At 42.1% G+C, this 20,120-nt stretch overlaps 1 protein-coding gene across 1 annotated transcript in view; it reads left to right on the top strand.

The window, feature by feature from the left end:
• LOC143924250 (parathyroid hormone 2 receptor-like) overlaps nt 1–20,120 on the top strand; it is a 286,100-nt gene that overhangs the window by 197,863 nt on the left and 68,117 nt on the right. The window contains exon 2 of the mRNA XM_077448456.1: nt 2,828–2,930. Within this exon, the coding sequence (XP_077304582.1) occupies nt 2,828–2,930 (103 nt within the window). The remainder of the gene's footprint in view (nt 1–2,827; nt 2,931–20,120) is intronic.

Below are 20,120 nucleotides of genomic sequence, written 5' to 3' on the forward strand. Positions count from 1 at the left end.
GAACGGGGAAGAGCACCCAGTCATTTACCTCAGCAGGAAGTTGAAGTCCCATGAGGTAAATTACTCCACGATTGAGAAGGAATGTTTAGCAGTGAAGTGGGCTCTAGATTCCCTTCGGTACTATCTGCTAGGTAGGCACTTTGACCTGGTGACTGATCACGCTCCTTTAAAGTGGATGGCTCAAAACAAGGAGACCAATAGAAGGGTAAATAGGTGGTTCCTGGCCCTACAAGAATTTAACTTTACAGTTAAGCATCGCCCTGGTGTTAAAATGGGGAATGTGGATGCTTTGTCTCGGATACATGCGTGCCTGGCTGCTTGTGTTACAACCCCAAGGTTGAAACAAGAGGGGGGGGTATGTGGCAGCACGCAGGTAAAATCACCTGGTTGTATTCAGGATGGGAAATATGTGTGTCCTAGATTCAGGCTTTATGCAGACTTTTACAATTAGAGGGGAAGAGTTAATGAGCCCAGCTGAAGTAAGTGGGCTCATTAAGACCTCTACAAAAAACCCCAGCATGCATAGGGAGATGCTCCATCCTGGAACCAGTTTTGTGTGTATAGACTGGGGAGTCTGAGATCTGTTCTGTGCGGTGAGTTAAAGCCTGTGTGGCAAACCCCTACAATAGAGACAGGGACTGGGGCAGCACAAGGCTGCACCCAGTTGTTAGACAGGGAGTCTACGTGTGTAGTTAGAGGTCAAGCTGACCAGGATTTATTTTCTTGTTTTATTTTGTTTGGCTGTTATATGTATCACTGCATGTAGCCTAAATAAACCGGACCTTTTGTTTTTTGCACCTACACCGCTGTCTGCTGTGCCTGACTTTGTGTTGTGAACTCATCCAGGGGGTCACACACACCCGCTACCGAGCGAACCCCCTCACATAGTCTATAGTGCTTTATGTGAATGTAAGCACAATTTTAATTATAATAAAAGGTTTTATTTACAATATTACACTATTGGGGACATCCTCTCTATTTTGACATGGCATGGGAGGGAGTAACCACATAAAGGAACCAGTACCCTACTACCCTGGAGGAACAGCCAACAGGATACGAGCACCCTAGTGAGTAGGAGGCCATACTACAAGTACGTAGAGGATCCTGGTACTTGATGAACCAGAAGAAGTTGTTTAGAAGCTTATGATGATTTCTAGATAACAATCTCTCAATACACACTTCTAAAGGACTATCACTTATGTCTTTATATGAACTGGCCTGATGTGTATAAAGGACGTTATTTTTAAATCATTGGTATTTTAGTTGTTTTGTATGCAATCTCACACTTATATTTTTATAGATTGGTATTGCAGCATGTATTAACTGCATTTACATTATAAAGTAAACCTTCAGAGGGCCCTATTTAAAAAAAATTGTTGTGGCAATTTTAATACCGCTGTAAATTTGTTTGAAAAGGGAACAAAAAAATTGATAATCTTATCAGAATTCAGTGCTCTCCTGGGCCCTGTGAAACTTCCAATGTTATCTAAAGATTGGAAATTAGCCTTCCCATTTCTTATCTCGGACTATATAGAAATTTGTTTTATGTTGTGGAGATGGGGACAGTGGAAGGGATTAAAAAATTTAGCAAAAGGGCAAGCAGGGCTGTCACCATTCAGTCCAATAAAAATGCCATATGTTGTCTGCCCACAGCAAGAAATTAGAAGCTGAGTGCATTTCTGGCACATCAACAGGTATTTTTCTGTACATGCAGAGTCTTTATTTTTCCTTGAAATATATTTTAACATAAAAACAAACACCATAAATGTAGCATATATAATAAACAATGCTATTGTGACATCTGCTCACGTAACCATCTGTGTTGTCAGACAAATAAGCACATGCTGTGCGGCTTGGGCGCATATTGACAACATTTTTCCCAAAGCATACAAATATCTTTCAATATTCATAAAAATTTAAAATTCTCATGTATGGCTTTATGCTATTATTGGTTACAGTTTAATAAAAAAGGGACATTCAAAAGGTTGGTAAAAGTGAATTTATTATTTCCAATATGACCCAGGCTTGCTGAAACTCTGATTGTTTATTGAAAGTTAATGTTAAGCCACAAACTTTCATTTTGTGTTAAATAGAGTGGGGAAAGTTTTTTTGCTGTTATCCGGGACTCCAAATTTCTTTCCTGCAACCCTTGGTAAGAAGACAGTGATTATTGCTAGCAGCCACTACTGACAATCGCAGATAAATCTGGCAGGTTGGTTGTACCAAAGTTGATCAATCAATCAACTCGGTACATTTAGCTTGCCCATACTTGGTTTTGAACCACCTATGGCCAGCCTATAGCCTAGTACACATTGCTAGTTTTTCTTTGTTCAACCCAGCAGGCTGACAGCCACTGCACTAACAATCCAATGTTAGTACAGCAATCTCTCCTTCTGTTCTACTGTGTTCTGACAGGGGGATGCCTCCCCCCGCCAGAACGCTCCAGTCAGCTTTCTCAGCCATTGGGTGAGAGCGCTGAGCAGAGCCGGTCGACAGACCTTTTTCGGCAATGCTCTTTGTCAGAAGCCAGCTAGACATGGGTCTAATGTTGTCCAGTTTCTATTGTCCCTTGTGTACGGGACTTAACACAGATAGCAATAAAAAGCTGACGTGTTCTAGCCACCTCCCTCTCTAATGAAATAAATATTTATTTATTTTCTTTTCTGTGTTTCTGTTGGGAGTTTCCCTCATTTCCTGTTTGGTAAAAAAAAAAAAGGCCACCAGGACTAGAAGTGAAGGAAACTCTCTAAAGGAGTGTGATTTTGAAATAGTTGTAGATCACTATAAAGCTGAAAAATAACACTTTTTGTGAATTTTCCTTACCTAGGTTTATTCTGGTGACACAGTTACTGCTGAGGAACAGATTTATATTCTTCTGAAAGCTAAAGTACAGTGCGAACTCAATATCACAGTCCATTTACAGGAAGAAGGTAAGATATCTAATTGATTGAAATACATATTTTATAATATACAAAATACCCTGTGCAACCATATAACAAAAACAAAGAATTAGCAGATAGCTCAACAAACAGATACATTTGTTATCAAGTTAAAAAAGTGCATACAGTGCAGCGCTCAATATACCCAACTAGACTATTATAGTTCAAGTATCTTGAACTAAAATCAAGTATATAAGTGAAAAATAATCAATATTATGACATAAACTACAAATCACACTTATTTGATAAATGCAATAGAAGAGATATACTTCAACAACACTAACGTGTATAGTGCAATGTAAATAAAACATACATTTATAAATCAAAAATTGGTGTCTAAATCAATAGAAATAGTGATAAAGTCCCCAGTGATGGTCAGAGCCTTGTAAATCTTCAAACACGAAAAACCAGAACGTAATATTGCGACTACCCGTGTAACAGCAACACCACCAATAAAGATACAGGCTTACTGGAAAATATAGACTCAGAGAGAACATACGTTCTATGAGTCAATAAGGCTTTAAGATGTCCACTGCCAATTAGGATGCGACCTGTGGAAATCCTGTCTCAAAACTTGTAGATACTGATTCTCCATACACATGTGGTTGGTATCAATTTGCACTCAGTAAATAGGAGGAATAGAAAAAAGGCCACACAGCGTAATTCCGTATATGTGAAAAATGTATTAAAAGTAGTAAACTTACATTAGTAGTAATTAGTAGTACTTACAAGTAGTAACTTCAAAGCGCTTATAAAAACAATGGCGGCAGTGGAGTCCTGCTGACGCATTTCATCTCAATAGACTTTGTCTGGGGTGTCTCTCCACTGCATAAACAAACAAAAAAAAAGGTGCACAAAGCAAAAAAAAATTATATATAAACACAGGTACTAAAAGTTCGGTGAATCCACAACAGATCTCCCTCCACCTCATTCAGCAGAGATAAGGATAGTAGGGGTCCCATTGTCGTTGTTGGAGGTAGTAGCGTCCATTAAACTAACAGTAACTATACTCCAGGATTTTGCAGGAATTGCAGGAGGTCTATGAGATATGCACATTGAAAAGACGCCAGAGATTGCTTGAGCTCCAAGAAGTGACGAACAGCCTCTATGCCCTTTCCTTGTGGTATACATGTGTATAAAGATGCCATGTCTGCTGTGGCCATAATATAGTGATCCTGTAACTCAGGCTGCAGTGGAAAGTCAGGCTGCAGTGGAGAGACATAAATACAAATAAAGATTGTTGCGCTGACTCAAAATAAGAAATAAAATAAAAAATAAAATAAACAAAATGGCAGCTTGGACTATATTGCAGGGAACAATATGCACAATATATATACAAAGAAAATGTGGCGCACAAAGCAAAAAAAAATTATATATAAACACATTTAAAGTAACACATTCATGTGTAAAAGTCCAAAACAAGTACTGAAAGTTCAGTGAATCCACAACAGATCTCCCTCCACCTCATTCAGCAGAGATAAGGATAGTAGGGGTCCCATCACCGTCACCCAACATGACAGACCCTTACAATAAGTGCAACGATAATGCACAAATAGAAAAACCACTCTGCTCCACTACTCCTCACAAGCAGTATGCTGGAACCAGAAATCTCTCCAATCTTGAACAGATATTTAGATTCCCATGCAGTTCAGCAGCCATGTGGATAGAGAAAAATAACAACGCTCATTGTGCAAATATCTTTAGAAACGATGCCCAATTTATTAAGGAAAAACAATTCCACTCACATTTAAGTTGATTAAAACAGGCAAACAACTGAAGCGTCCAGCGCTTCAGTGATAGTCACTGTAGTGCAGTCTGTCCAGGTCCCGCGTTAAGCCTGGCATTGCCCAACGTTTCGTCACTCAAAGTGCATCATCAGGGGCAACTTCTTAGAGTGCAAGCAATCTCTGGTGTCTTTCCAATGTGGATAGCTCATAGAACTTCTGCAATTTGACATGGAGCATAGTAACTGTTGGTTTAATGGACGCTACTACCTCCAACAATGAGGTGTAGCTATGGGAGCCAAGTTTGCTCCGAGCCTTGCAAATTTTTTTATGGCCAAGTGGGAGGAGGATGTCACCTATGCCCAACAAACCTCATTGCTCATTTTATGGGCTAAGTATATTGACGACATCCTCCTCCTATGGAGCGGTACTTTGGACTCCCTCAAACTGTTTTTTGACTATCTCAACTCTAATGATAGAGGGATTGTGTTGTCTTATGAGGCAAGTAGAAACAAGATCCATTTTTTGGACCTGAAAATAGAGATTGCTGATAAACAATTCAAGTTTAAAACCTATTTTAAACCCACGACGGTAACGGTTTTATTCCCATGAACAGTTGTCACCACAAATCTTGGCTGAACTTGATCCCCCGGAGTTAGTTCCTTAGACTTCTGAGAAATTGTACCAACACAGATACATTTTTAACACAGGCAGATACCCTGAAACAAAGGTTTCTGGATAAGGGATATGATAACAGCACTATTGACTTGGAACTTCAAAGAGTCACTAATATCGATAGGGAGTCCTTAATTGTAGTCAAACCTAAACAAGAACTGGATGAGAATTTTAAGTGGGCCTTGTTGACATTGTTTTCAACACAACACAAACAAATTAAGACAATCATCAATAGACATTGGAATGTTCTTAAAAACGATAACATCCTCAGTAATACATTGCTGGAACAAGCCAAGATCATTTTCAGGAGAGTACCTTCTTTACAAAATTGCATGGCACCGAATATTATTAACCCACCGGTCCGTCCCTCTTTTTTCCACAATTTGACAGGTTTTTTTCCCTGCAAAAAATGTGGTGTGTGTCAACACAACATATTGGGGAGACGCAAGACCGTTGAATTTATATCAACTGTCACTAAAAAGAAATATACTATCAAACAATTCTGCACATGTGGTACAACATTTGTTGTATACTTGATTACTTGCCACTGTGGCAAACAGTATGTGGGGTGCACAATAAGGACTTTCTCCATGAGAGTGGGTGAACATATTGCTCTAATTAAGAGCAGGGACTCTAAGCATAGTGTCCCTAGACATTACAAGGAATATCATAATAGCAATCCAATAGGATCACAATTCATAGCTAGAGATAAGTGCATTCCCCCCTGGAGAGGGGACGCCATGACCAGAGGTGCCTCCTTTCTTGAGACAGGATGCTTTTATTAACGAGTCCTAACCCTCTTTTTTTTTTTTTTTTCTCTTCTCTCTGAGCTGTATGGAATTTATGACCTAAAAGATTGGTCTCTGTTTATGTAAAAATACTCTATGTTAGAGAATCCATCTCAAACATGTGTCCCAAGATCTGGCAAATTTTTTGACTGTATCTGTTAAAAGGATCCCTTTTAAAGAGCTACATCACACTTTTTTGGAAACAGGCACTGCCACCACCAGTGGCTGTCTTGTTGATTAAATTAGCCAAAATCAATGCGATGGACGATTTTGTGAACACGGAGATGTTTTTACTGGCAGGAATTTGTCTATTCTGAGGAGTACACGGAGCTGGTGACCTAAATCCCCTGGAGACTATAATGTTGGGTCCCCAGGTCCAGAAGGAGTGCTTGGCAGGCTAAATGGCTCCCTAACCCCCCCCCCCCATTTACCTCCACCTATCCCCCCTTTGTTTTATTCTTTTTCTTTCTTTTTTCCTTACTGTTCTTCTTTTTCTGTGAGACCTCTGGAGTCATTCTTGCTCTTCTTCTTTGTAAAAATGGTGTCTACCATGTAAAATGCCATACGGGGTACAGAGACTTCCTAGACCCTGGTGTTCCGAGTCCTATTTTCATTTACATGCTTGTCCCTTTTTTACACAATGGCATTTGTTGCAAAGACTTATCATTTCAAACTTGCCACAACGGTGGTTTCTGTACTTACCATGTGTTATCTTTAAATAGAGTATTGAGGAAAAAAAAAGAAATCTTGCTGATAACCTCTAACCTCTAAAAAATATCCAAATTGATGAAAAAAATGTGTGTTGAAAGTACAACAGCATGCTACCTTCCTCTTCTGTGCCAAGCAATAGCATTTAATTTTAGTGAAAAGAAAGAAAAGAGGGTCAATTTACCTTGGCTTCATCACAATGTAACAAGTGTCAGACAATGGTTGTAATCTGTCTTAACACCAAAGAGGTGATTTAATAATTTCCCTGTTGGGATTAATAAAGTATTCTGAATCTGAATAATTCTACACCTCGATAATGAGTGATTAAAAGTAATTTTCTCTTTATGAATTTCATTTCAAGCATACAGTATTCATCAATCTGGTTGTTAAAATAATGGCTTGGTAGGCAAAATAATGTCTAATATGTTATTATACCCCTACATAAGAAGAGATCTACTTTTACAACAAAAGACGCGCTACTGAGTTTTGTGAATTTACGAACTTTACATTATGACATGGCGTGCAATATCAACAAAATAACAGTTGAAATAAATTTAAAAAGCCGTGTGACTTGACCCTAGAGTGAGATATCAAAAACAGGGAGAAGATCTGGACAACCGCACTCCAAAAACTTTTTTTGCCTTTTATTCAAAAATTCTTTCTCTCTCTACCTTGATTCCTAGAGTGAGACACTTCTGTTTGCAATCTATGATCAAAGTAAAAATTTAAAAGAAAGGCGTACATCATGAAGTAAGCACACTACCCCATTAATCACAATAAAGTGTTGTGACACTATAATAATAATAAAGTAAAACATCAAATAGTATCATATGTTGTATAGCTATTATACACAACAGTAAACTTAAGCAATTATGTTATCTAGCTATAGGTATTGTCTTCTGTGCGTAGCCTTGCCTTGACCCTTTTACTTCTGTTAATGACCTATTGCCTGGATTTAAACTACTTTTCTTATAGCTGCCTCCTTCTCTGACTTCTTACTTGAACATGGATTTCTCTCTAACTGCAGTCTGCCCTGACCACTCTGGATAAGGGACAACATCTCTGAACACACCATGCCCTGGCACCATGCCCTATATATGCTTTGATTGCATCTTTTCCTGCACTTTCCTTGGATACAGACTCTGCGATTGCCTGTTACTGTCTCATCCCCCAGCAAGCATGGTGTCCTGCTAATCACTGGCCACTCCAGCATAGTTGACTGACAGTGATGTCAGCACAGCCACCCACATGCCTCTTTTATAGGCACCTCCAAAGGTTCTGCATGCCTACTGCATAGTGAGTGAGGTTCTCATCCTCCTGCTGTTTCCTCACAACAAAAACTTGCCTCAGCTCCGAAGCAGTATCTTCTCCCCAAACAGGCCCTCTAGGTGTGACACAATCTGTTCCAAGGTAGTTCTCTCCTCTTCTGGCACCACCAACCCCACGTCAGACATGCGTCTGCTACCTGCTTTTGGGGTGCCTTTAACATGTAATGACAATGCAAGCATGATGCGCATTTGCAGCACACTTCTGAAACACATGGCAATGTATGCATTTTCTATGCAGTTTGCTATGTATTCAGAAATGCACAGATGTGAATGGAGCCTCATTGTTTTTGTGTACAGGTATACACACCAGTAATAAAGTATATACAAAGCCGCGCCAACCCTCCACTACATATAATATACAATTAAAATTAAAAAATAAAATATAATATGAAAATAAAAATAAAGACTAATACAATTATGCAAAAAGACCTCAAATAATGTGTAAATAACCAAAAAAGCCAAACATGGCATAAAGTGAAAAAAGACCAATTTAAGAAAAGTTCATAGGTGAATCCAAATAACGGACGTAAGTGTTCTTAAATGACAGCACCACAGTGGTTCAACACTTTCCAAGGCGCGTGAGATACCCGTCACCATATGTTGAATGCGCTTACCAGAAAATATATGGAATGAAGCATATACAAATGATAAGTGGATGACATCCAGGTTAACCTTCCTCAGCTGGGTCAGCACTCCATCTCTTAGCGGTGTTTCCAAGATAATAGTCTGTTCAGTGGTCTCGATATGAAGCACTCAGAGGCCCACATAAAAGAAAGGGACTAACATAGCGTAATAACGTAGGAACAGTTTAATAAATAAAAGTAATGCACTTACAAGTACGTAGATAAAACACAGCATATAGGAGCAATGTAAAAAGCCGGCCAGCAAACAGGAGCCCGTCCTCCTCTCCTACAACGTGGTGGCGTCACTGCGTGCCTTCCCAGACGCGTTTCGTCATACCTGACTTTGTCAATGGGGAACGGGCAGCGCAGTGACGCTCCGCCTAATAAAGCTAACGAAGGGAACCAAGCCTCGTATTGAAATACGAGGCTCAGTAACGCTCCGCCTAATAGAACTAACGAAGGGAACCAAGCCTCGTTTTGAGATGCAAGACTTAGTCAACATACGCCATTACGGAAAATGGCAAATAACCCCAATACGAGCGCTGTCTATCCAGAATTGAAATATTATAGCAACCAATTTGACGTTTAGGCCCCCTTCATACCTAACATAGTGGGAGCCCACATTTTTGGACTTGTTTTACCTGCAACACGCATAGGGCAGCCCGTTTATTTTACTGGGCTGCCCTACATGTGTCAAAGTAGCCCACGGGACATTTTCCAGTGTTGCGGTTTGCACGTGTAGTGGTACCCACGTAGGGGCTGCTGAAAGTTGTGGCCCACCCTGCTCAGCCAGCATTCACTTCCCAATCACCTTGGGGACAATTACCAATCCATGTGCTTGTTTTTGTGCTTTTTTTTTGAGGGATTTGAACTTGGATAGGGATGAGAATATATGGGATGCCCAGTAGAACAAGCAATTAGTTGATTATATATCAATCAGTTGGGACAACTATATCCACTTGGCTACTCCAGTCTCCTCCATCACTTCTCTTGCTTGCAGACTGCTACTCTCTCCTCTCTCTCCTGCACAACACTTAACTCCAGGCACAGCTAGCACATGGTTAGGCCCAATTGTGGCTCAGTCAGGCCCTAGAAATTTCCATTTGCAGGCAGGGACCGCGGACTCCTATTTAATGGAGCAAAAAATAGTAATAGGAAGTCTTTAGTGCTAGCTGCCCTATGGTGGACTACTGCTCCCAGTAAGCCCTCTTCAGGCCCTGCCAGCCCTCCTGGCTGCAGCTGTTCGACTTCACTGCCTGTGACATCACAGTCCTTATCACTGTCTCTGCACCCATCCCAGACTGCACACTCCCAGTCCTCTCAGGCGTGCCTCCCCAGTCCTCCCGGCTGTGCCTGTCATTTACTGGCCCTCCTGGCCACACACACACACTGGTGGTTCCCTTCTGAAGACTTGCCCGACAGTACTAGCTCCTGCTGTCCTCTCTGACTCCTCTCTGTGTGTGTGGATTTTTGGGGTTCCCCTTAAATTCCATACCAGACCCTTGTCTGGTATGCATTTTTTTTTAATTTTGGCGCAGGGTTCCCCTTAATATCCATACCAGACCTAAAGGGCCTGGTATGGAATTTAGGGGGACCCCCACACATTTTTTTTGGGCTTGGGGTTCCCCTGTGGGGAAATCCCCATGCCATTTTTATCAAGGAACTTTTATGTGTATTGCGGACTGACAATTCATTGTAGCCGCGAGTAGTTTTAAATTAATTTTTTTCCTTTAGAAATGTCCTTTTGTTGTCAGACTGTCCTAAACACGGGAAACATGCCTTTTACAGGCATACTATAGACACTCCCCAGGTATGAAATTTATTGTTTCACTTTAAGCATTATTAAAATCACTGCACCCGAAAAAAACTACTGTTTTTAAAACTTTTTTTTGCATTGATACATGTCCCCTGGGGCAGGACCCAAGTCCCCAAACATTTTTTATGACAATACCAGGAATATAAGCTTTTAAAATTAGCACTTTTGATTTCTCCCATAGACTTTTAAAGGGTGTTCGAATTTGCCACGAACACCCAAAATTGCTCGCTGTTCGGCGAACAGCTAATGTTTGAGTCTAATATGAGTTCGACTCAAACATAAAGCTCATCCCTGATCAAGAAACCTAAATCGTTCTCCATCAATAATTCACCCAGTTTTACTCCCGTACATTATAAAATGAGTATATGTTTTAGGCCACGTGTGCATTTATTTACAGCTAATGTTTGAGTCTAATGTGAGTTCGACTCAAACATAAAGCTCATCCCTGATCAAGAAACCTAAATCGTTCTCCATCAATAATTCACCCAGTTTTACTCCCGTACATTATAAAATGAGTATATGTTTTAGGCCACGTGTGCATTTATTTACACTTAGGCCCCTACCACATGGGACAGACTCTGATAAATTCCGCTTGCTCAGGGAGGAATCTGTGCGAGGATCCCCACTGAGCGAGCTCCTCAATGCACTGTTAAAATGGGCAGATGAGATTTAATGTTGATAAATGTAAAGTCATGCACTTAGGTCCTAAGAATATGCATGCATCATACATAGTAGGAGTACAACTGTGGGAATCAATGATGAAGAAGGATCTAGGTGTTCTGGTGGATCATAAGCTTAATAATGACATGCAATGTCAAACTGAGGTTTCCAAAGCAAGCACAGTCCTTTCTGGTATTAAGAGAGGTATAGACTGCGGAGAGAGACATCATTTCGCCCCTGTACATATCATTAGTAAGACCTCATCTAGAATATGCAGTTTAGTTTTGGGCACCAGTTCGCAAAAAAGGATATTGGGTAACTGTGGAAAGTGCAGAGAAGGACAACCAAACTGATAAGTGGCATGGGGTGGCTTAGCTATGAGGAAAGATTAGATTAACTGAATTTATTCCCTCTTGAGAAGAAAAGATTAAGGGAGATATGATCAACACGTATAAATACAAGTGGTCCATATAGTGAACTTGTTGTTGAGTTATTAATTGTAAGGTCATCATAGAGGACAAGGGGGCACTGTTTACATCTAGAGGAAAATAGATTTCATTTCCAAATAAAAAGCATTCTTCTCTCAATAAGAGGTGTGAAAATGTGAAATAGACTCCCTAAAGAGCAGATAGCTCAGTAGATAGCTTTTAAAAAGGTCTGGATTATATCCTAAATATACATATTATAACTGAATACTAACATTTAGGCCTCATGCCCACGGATGTTTTTACAGTCACTTTCTTGAGTGTTTTTTTGCAGCTTAAAAACACCTCTCCATGTTAACCTATGGTCTCATGCCCACCATGGCATTTTTGAGCTGTAAGTGGCATAGGCGTTTTTAAGCTCCAAAAAAAAACCAGGACAAGTGCGTTCTGAAGCTCCAGCACTGGATCTGTAAAAATGCCAGACGCCGGTAAAAGGTGTTAAACAATTTAACAGGGCTTACTGCTGTATACACAGCGTTATGCACCATTCCGCGTTTCTCTGTCTCCATTCAAAATCAATGGTTCCATCTTGGAGCCCATTGATTTGAATAGAAGTCTCAGCTTGAATGAAGATGATCTGACTTGCGGTGCGACTTGTGTGCTGAGAATCTTGCAGGGGAACCCTGACATACCAGGCCACATACCCTCAACATAAGGGGTGGGTGCTTTGGGGCAGAGGGGGCCCCCTGCCTCCCCCATCCCAAAGCACCTTGTCCCCATGTAGATGAGGACAAGGGTCTCTTCCCGGCAACTCTTGCCCGGTGGTTGTAGGAGTCTTCTCCCTATCCGGGTCTTCTCAGCTGTCTTCTACTCTTTTTCTAGTTCTTCTCCCCTCTCTGGGGCTTCTCCGCTGTCTTCTGCTCTTTTGCTGGGTCTTCTCCCCTCTCCGGGACTTTTCTGCTGTCTTCTGCTCTTTTGCTGGGAATTCTCCCTTCTTCTGGTCTTCTCCACTGTCTTCTGCTCTTTTGCTGGATCTTCTCCCCTCTTTGGGTCTTCTCCGCTATCTTCTGCTCTTTTGGTGGGTCTTCTCCCTCTGTTGTTCTTCCGATGGGGACGCGACGTGATCGCCCAGTGTAATACTGGGTCAGCCGTGTGCAATGACTTATATTGGCCTGGAGCAGGGCCACCCAATGACATAAGTTAGAGGACACATCCTTTGTGATGTCACCACCCCATAATGCCCCGGGTGATGACATCACAAGGGGCGTGTCCTTTAACTTACATCATTGAGTGGCCCCACCCATGCTAATATAAGTCATTGCACACGGCGGACCCAGCATTACACCGGGAGATCACGTTGAGTCAACATCGGAAGAAGAACATAGGGAGAAGACCCAACAAAAGAGTAGAAGATAGCGGAGAGAGAGGAGAAGACCCAGCAAAAGAGCAGAAAATAGCAGGGAGAGGGGAGAAGACCCAGCAAAAGTGTAGAAGATAGCGGAGAGAGGGGAGAAGAGCTGATTTAATAAAATAGTTAAAAAATGTGTGTAGTGTGTTTATTTTTGACACTTTTTCTATTTAGGTGAATGGTTAGGGGTACGATGTACCCCATACTCATTCACCTACGGTGGGGGGAACCATGATCTGGGGGCCCCTTGTTAAGAGGCCCTTGTCATCAACATGGGACGGGGGCGCAGAGACCCCCTCTGCTCCAGAGCACCCACCCCCATGTTGAGGGCATGTGGCCTGGTATGGTCCAGGGGGGGTGCTCGCTCATCCCCCCCTTTCCTGACCCGTCAGGCTGCATTCTCAGATAAGGGTCTGGTATGGATCTTGGGGGGAACCTCACGCAAAATTTTGTTGGGTTCCCCTTCAAGTTTCTCAGCACAAAAATCGCACCACAAGTCGAATCATCTTCATCCGACTTCTGGTGAGACTTCGATTCAAATCAATGGCCTCTCATAGTGAACAATAGATTTTGAATAGAGATAAAGAAATGTGGCTGAAAGCTAGTGCGGCTAAAGGGGTATTGATGCAAATGCAAAACGTGAAAAAAATTGCGTTTTTAACATTGCTTTTTCTTCCTGGCATCGGTACTAGCTTTGCAGCTTGTTTATTAAAATATCTGTGGGCATGTAGCCTTATACTGTAGGTAAAGTTGATTCAGGGAATATCCAATAGTCTCTTGGGGGATTAGGAAGGCATTTTTTTCCCCTGCTTGAGCAAATGGGATCATGTTTTGCTGGGTTCTTTTTGACTTCCTATAGAACATTTATCATCACTGTGGGTAGGAATGTATATATAGGATTATATATTTTTCTTTCTTTTTATTGTTTGAACTAAATGGACTTGTGTCTTTTTTTGGACCAGCCATCCACTATGTAAGGTGCATGGCTGGTCTGCGTCCACTCCACTTATGCAGAGCCAGCTCTGCGGGCAGATAAATGTAAATGGATTGGATATCAGCAGGTGTAAACAGACACATGCCCGTTTATACCCACCACTCCATAGAGAAGACTGGAGGATCCGATTGGGGCTGTCTGAAAAACTGCCAGGTGGACTTGTTCGGTCCGCTAGTTTGAAATGGGCCTTATAAACAGTAAACCACATCTATTATAAAGCTGCACAGTACATCTTTACATGTATTTAAAATGTGTTTTTCTGTTTGCATTGAGTTTAGTGTTTTAATCCCCTTTTTGCAGTTTTTCTTTTTGTAGAGTAAGGCTTCAGTGCTCGTTCATTGCAAGAGGGAATGTAATAAACAGAAATACTTGCCTTAGTTCTTGCTCCTGTAGGTTTCCTCTTCACCAGACAACTTGTCATATGAAGCTGCTACTATTCACCAGTTTTCTGCCCACTCTCTTGCCAAAATCATCGCAAACGATTCAGGATCAACCAGCCATCCTGTTTTGCACATGGGCCCACCTACATTTTGAGGAGCAGAGCAAGTAGAAAGGCAAGTGTTCCTTTTATGTACGCATAGGCTAAAAAGGTATTAGAGATTTACAACAGAGGGGGTAACAAAAGTGCATTTTATTTGGCTGACTGGAGTTCAGCTTGAAGTATGAGGAGAATGTATGATGATATTAAAAGCTTTTGAATTGCAAAACTGAGAATGGTGAAGGGAAAATAAAATCAGTGAATATCAACCATTATTTTTTTAAGAGAATCAAATGTCAGCACTTTTAAATTTACTGAGAGGATTAGTAATTGCCAGTAATTTATTTTAATGTAAAATGTTGAATCTTTATCACAATAAAATTCTCAGATGTTCTTAGAAAACAACAGATACAACACAAAATATATTTTGCTGTAGCAATAAAGGCTAACAAGTAAAATGCCTTGAAGCTCATTAAAACATTTTTGGCAGGGCTATTTTCACATTTCCCTTGTCTTGTCTGTTTACTTTCTGGCTTTTCTTTTTTGATTTATTTCTCATTTTGCACTCAGTGAGTTGACAAGTCAAAGGAAAACATGTACATTGTGCTAGGAGGAATCCTAACAATATTTTGGTAACTGTTTAGGCCTCATGCACACGAGACGCAGATGAAACCTCTGTTAAAAAAAAGCTGAAACGCGCGTTTAGAAACGCGCGTTTTGCCGCGTTTGCATGCCGCGTTTAGACGCGTTTGCGTTTAAACGCGTTTATAAAGATAACATCATGTAGACCCTCCCCAAGCTCTCAAAGCATTTTTTTTAACTATTTCTGCTATTTTGATCAGAGTGAGCAGCAGCAGCATAGAGAGCAGTTGTACACTTGCATTTGCCGTGTCACTTGCCACGGCACCTGCCACAAGTTGTGGATTGTCCACTTGCCACGTCACTTGCCACAAGTTGGGGATTGTCCACTTGCCACATCACCTGCCACGTCACCTGCCACAAATTGTGGATTGTCCACTTGCCACGTCACTTGCCACATCACCTGCCACGTCACTTGCCACGAGATGTGGATTGTCCACTTTCCACGTCATCTGCCATGCCACCTGCCACCAGCTGTGGATTGTCCACTTGCCACGTCACCAGCCACATCACCTGCCACAAGTTGTGGATTGTCCACTTGCCACGTGACTTGCCACATCACCTGCCACGTCACTTGCCACGAGATGTGGATTGTCCACTTGCCATGTCACTTGCCACGTCACCTGCCACGTCACTTGTCACGTCAGCTGCCATGTCACTTGCCACAAGATGTGGATTGTCCACTTGTCACATCACCTGCCACATCACTTGCCACATCACCTGCCACGTCACCTGCCACAAGTTGTGGATTGTCCACTTGCCACGTCACTTGCCACATCACCTGCCACGTCACTTGCCACAAGATGTGGATTGTCCACTTTCCACGTCACCTGCCATGCCATCTGCCACAAGTTGTTGATTGTCCACTTACCACGTCACCAGCCACATCACCTGCCACAAGTTGTGGATTGTCCACTTGCCACACCACTTTCCACGTCACCTGCCACGTCACCTGCCACAAGATGTGGATTGTCCACTTGCCACGTCACCAGCCACATCACCTGCCACAAGTTGTGGATTGTCCACTTGCCACGTCCCTTGCCACGTCCCCTGCCACGTCACCTGCCACAAGTTGTTGATTGTCCACTTACCACGTCACCAGCCACATCACCTGCCACAAGTTGTGGATTGTCCACTTGCCACACCACTTTCCACGTCACCTGCCACGTCACCTGCCACAAGATGTGGATTGTCCACTTGCCACGTCACCAGCCACATCACCTGCCACAAGTTGTGGATTGTCCACTTGCCACGTCCCTTGCCACGTCCCCTGCCACGTCACCTGCCACAAGTGGATTGTCCACTTGCCACATCACTTGCCACATCACCTGCCACAAGTTGTGGATTGTCCACTTGCCACGTCACCTGACACAAGTTGTGGATTGTCCACTTGCCACGTCACTTGCCACATCCCCTGCCACAAGTGAATTGTCCACTTGCCACATCACTTGCCCCATCACCTGCCACAAGTTGTGGATTGTCCACTTGCCACGTCACCTGACACAAGTTGTGGATTGTCCACTCGCCACGTCACTTGCCACATCACCTGCCACAAGTGGATTGTCCACTTGCCACGTCACTTGCCACGTCCCCTGCCACAAGTGGATTGTCCACTTGCCACGTCACTTGCCACGTCACCTGCCACAAGTTGTGGATTTTCCACTTGCCACGTCACCTGCCAAGTCACTTGCCGCGTCACCTGCCAGGTCACTTGCCACGTCACCTGCCACAAGTTGTGGATTGTCCACTTTCCACGTCACTTGCCACTTCACCTGCCACGTCACTTGCCACAAGTTGTGGATTGTCCACTTGCCACATCACTTGCCACCTGCCATGTCACTTGCCACAAGTTGTGGATTGTCCACTTGCCACGTCACTTGCCACAAGTTGTGGATTGTCCACTTGCAATTGCAATTGTTTAAAATATTTTTCTAATGGTTTTTCATCATTTGCAATCATTTTTGAGATTTTTAATGTAAAAAAAAAGGTCACCTTTAAAAACGCATATAAACGCAAACGCGGCTAAACGCGGCTGCCGCGTTTAGCCGCGTTTTGCGTCTGAAACGCAGAAATTTTTGTTTCTGAACGCATTTTTTTGCTTCTGGAAAAACGAGATTAAACGCAACTGCATATAAACGGAAAAAAACGAGACTGTGTGCATGGACACATAGGATAACATTGAATGAGTTCAGGTGCAGTTGAAAAAACTGTCCAACTGCATCTGAACGCGCGTTTAACTGCGTCTCGTGTGCATGAGGCCTTAATTAGTGAATAACCAAATCTTCTTACATGACTGAAATCATACAAAAAAAAATTATTAAAAAGTGTAAGTATTTTTTAGACAATCTGTAAAATTATGCATGCGATCAAAGAGTTCACTGGACATAATACATGAAAAAGAAATAAAATGCAACTGGATAAAAAAGACATGTTTTAAATGGCTTTTAAACATAAAGTGTTTGTGTCTTTACTTTAAAACTGAAGTTTATTTATGTATTTTTTGAGATACTGCACCAAATACAATAGTTATATATAATGATCTGTATCCCATTACCTGCAGGCAGCTGCTTCTGGTAAAAAAAAAAAAAATCTTCCCTGTTGTGCTTCCGTTGTAAAGGTTAGCAGCAGCCGCTGCTACTGAGAAAAGTAATGCTGCTCACCCACCCCCTACTGCCCTCTCTGCCATTTTCAAAATTCCTACATTATTGCAGCCCATTCTGTGAATGGACAAAGGATATTCTGTAATTTGTCTGCTTTTCCTCCTTTTACAGAACACGATACATTGTACTGTAGGACAATAATGGTAATAATTCTATAAATGGTACAGAGGACAGAAGGGGCAGAACATCGATACTCAATGGTAGCTACACAGGACAGTATTTGGCGGTTCTCAGTAAGCACAGAAGAAGATTGTTACCAGAAGCAGCTGTCTTCGGTGATGGGATACACATCATTACACATAACTAATTTGTTTGAAGCAGCATCCACAAAAAATAAAAAATAAATCATTAAAACAAGAGATAGGTTAAGAGAAGGGTTCATATGGATTAATATGTATCATGCAAAAAATATTATAAAGACTAAGTTGTTTATGCATAGACAAATAATAAAAATAAAATAAAAAGGCCAGCAGGCATGTAGGCTCACCAGTGGGGTTTTCTGTTGGAATACAGTACAATCTCAAAATAATATATGTAAATAAAGTCTGTAGGTCAGGGTTTCTCAACCAGCATTCCATTGAAACCTAGGGTTCCTCCAGAGGTTGTTAGGGGTTCCTTGAGCAATGAGCAACATCTGCCTGTCAAATAAGTTCCCACTAACACCGTTGATCTTTTTAGCTATCTGTAAGTAAGTAATTATTCCCAATGTTCACAATTGTAATGAACAACTTCCACACTGACTATTACACTAATGTATCTTGAGTTGTAGCTATAGTAATTTTAGTAGGGGTTCCTTGAGACTGGAAAGTTATTTCAAGGGTTTCACTGTGTTAAAAAGGTTGAGAGAGACTGCTCTAGGTTATCTATACACCCTGGATTCGACTGCTTACAGTTCAACAACCTTGTGATCCTCACTTTATCAGACATGCATAATGACTTATCGTTGGATGTTAGTTGTTCCTTCAATACTGTATATGTATATTCACTTTGTTATATGGGAAATACAGTAGGCTGTTAATACTAGCACATCTTACAAGGTCCTTCTCTTAATTAGACTCTGCATCTACAAGTTTTCTGAACCAATGCATGTTAAATTGTGCTGTTGGGCTTCAAAACTGCTTGTTGTTATCTTGAGTATTTATGGAAGAGCTTGTTTCAAGGACTTTGACAGGAGTGTATCACAGCTGCTGGTCTCATTACAGCATCCTTATTTTGGCTGTGATCCACGAACCATACTCTGTCCACCTGCAAGGTGATTGATGTATCCAGTCACTGGGTGGAGACCAAACCTGATTTATGCCAGTCAAGCCTTCAGCCCCATGCTTGTGATTAGTGATGGACGAACTTCCGACGGGATGTTTCGCGAACGCGGACCGCGAACGCTGCGATAGTTTGCGAACCGTAACGTTCGCGGTGGGCCCCATTGACTTCAATGGGAGGCGAACTTTACAAACCTACAGGTCAAATTTGCAGCCACAAAATAATTACTAGCTGTGCACACATAGTCCCACCACATGGCCAATGACATAACACATGTATGAGGTGAATCTGGGATCGACAACTACAAGCATTCTTTTTTTATATGTGAAATTGTGACAATTCAGGACTGTGGAGCACATGAAGGCAATGGAGGAGAGGGAAGGTCAGGGTAGGCAAAGAAGAGGGTGCAGGAGATGATCACCAGCAGCGTGACATACAGCAATGACACCTGCACCGTGATAGAGTCATCTGACACCAGCACCGTGATAGAGAGCACTGACATCAGCAGCGTGACATACAGCAATGACACCTGCACCATGATAGAGTGATCTGACACCAGCACCGTGATAGAGAGCACTGACATCAGCAGCGTGACATACAGCAATGACACCTGCACCGTGATAGAGTGATCTGACACCAGCACCGTGATAGAGAGCACTGACATCAGCAGCGTGACATATAGCAATGACACCTGCACCGTGATAGAGTGATCTGACACCAGCACAGTGATAGAGAGCACTGACATCAGCAGCGTGGCACACAGCAATGACACCTGCACCGTGATAGAGTGATCTGACACCAGCACCGTGATATACAGCACTGACATCAGCAGCGTGACATACAGCAATGACACCTGCACCGTGATAGAGTGATCTGACACCAGCAATGTGATAGAGAGCACTGACATAAGCAGCGTGACATACAGCAATGACACCTGCACCGTGATAGAGTGATCTGACACCAGCACAGTGATAGAGAGCACTGACATCAGCAGC

This window comes from Lithobates pipiens, unplaced genomic scaffold (assembly GCF_037356315.1).
Source record: "Lithobates pipiens isolate NorthernLeopardFrog02 unplaced genomic scaffold, aLitPip1_a1.2 Scaffold_22, whole genome shotgun sequence".
NCBI lineage: Eukaryota > Metazoa > Chordata > Amphibia > Anura > Ranidae > Lithobates > Lithobates pipiens.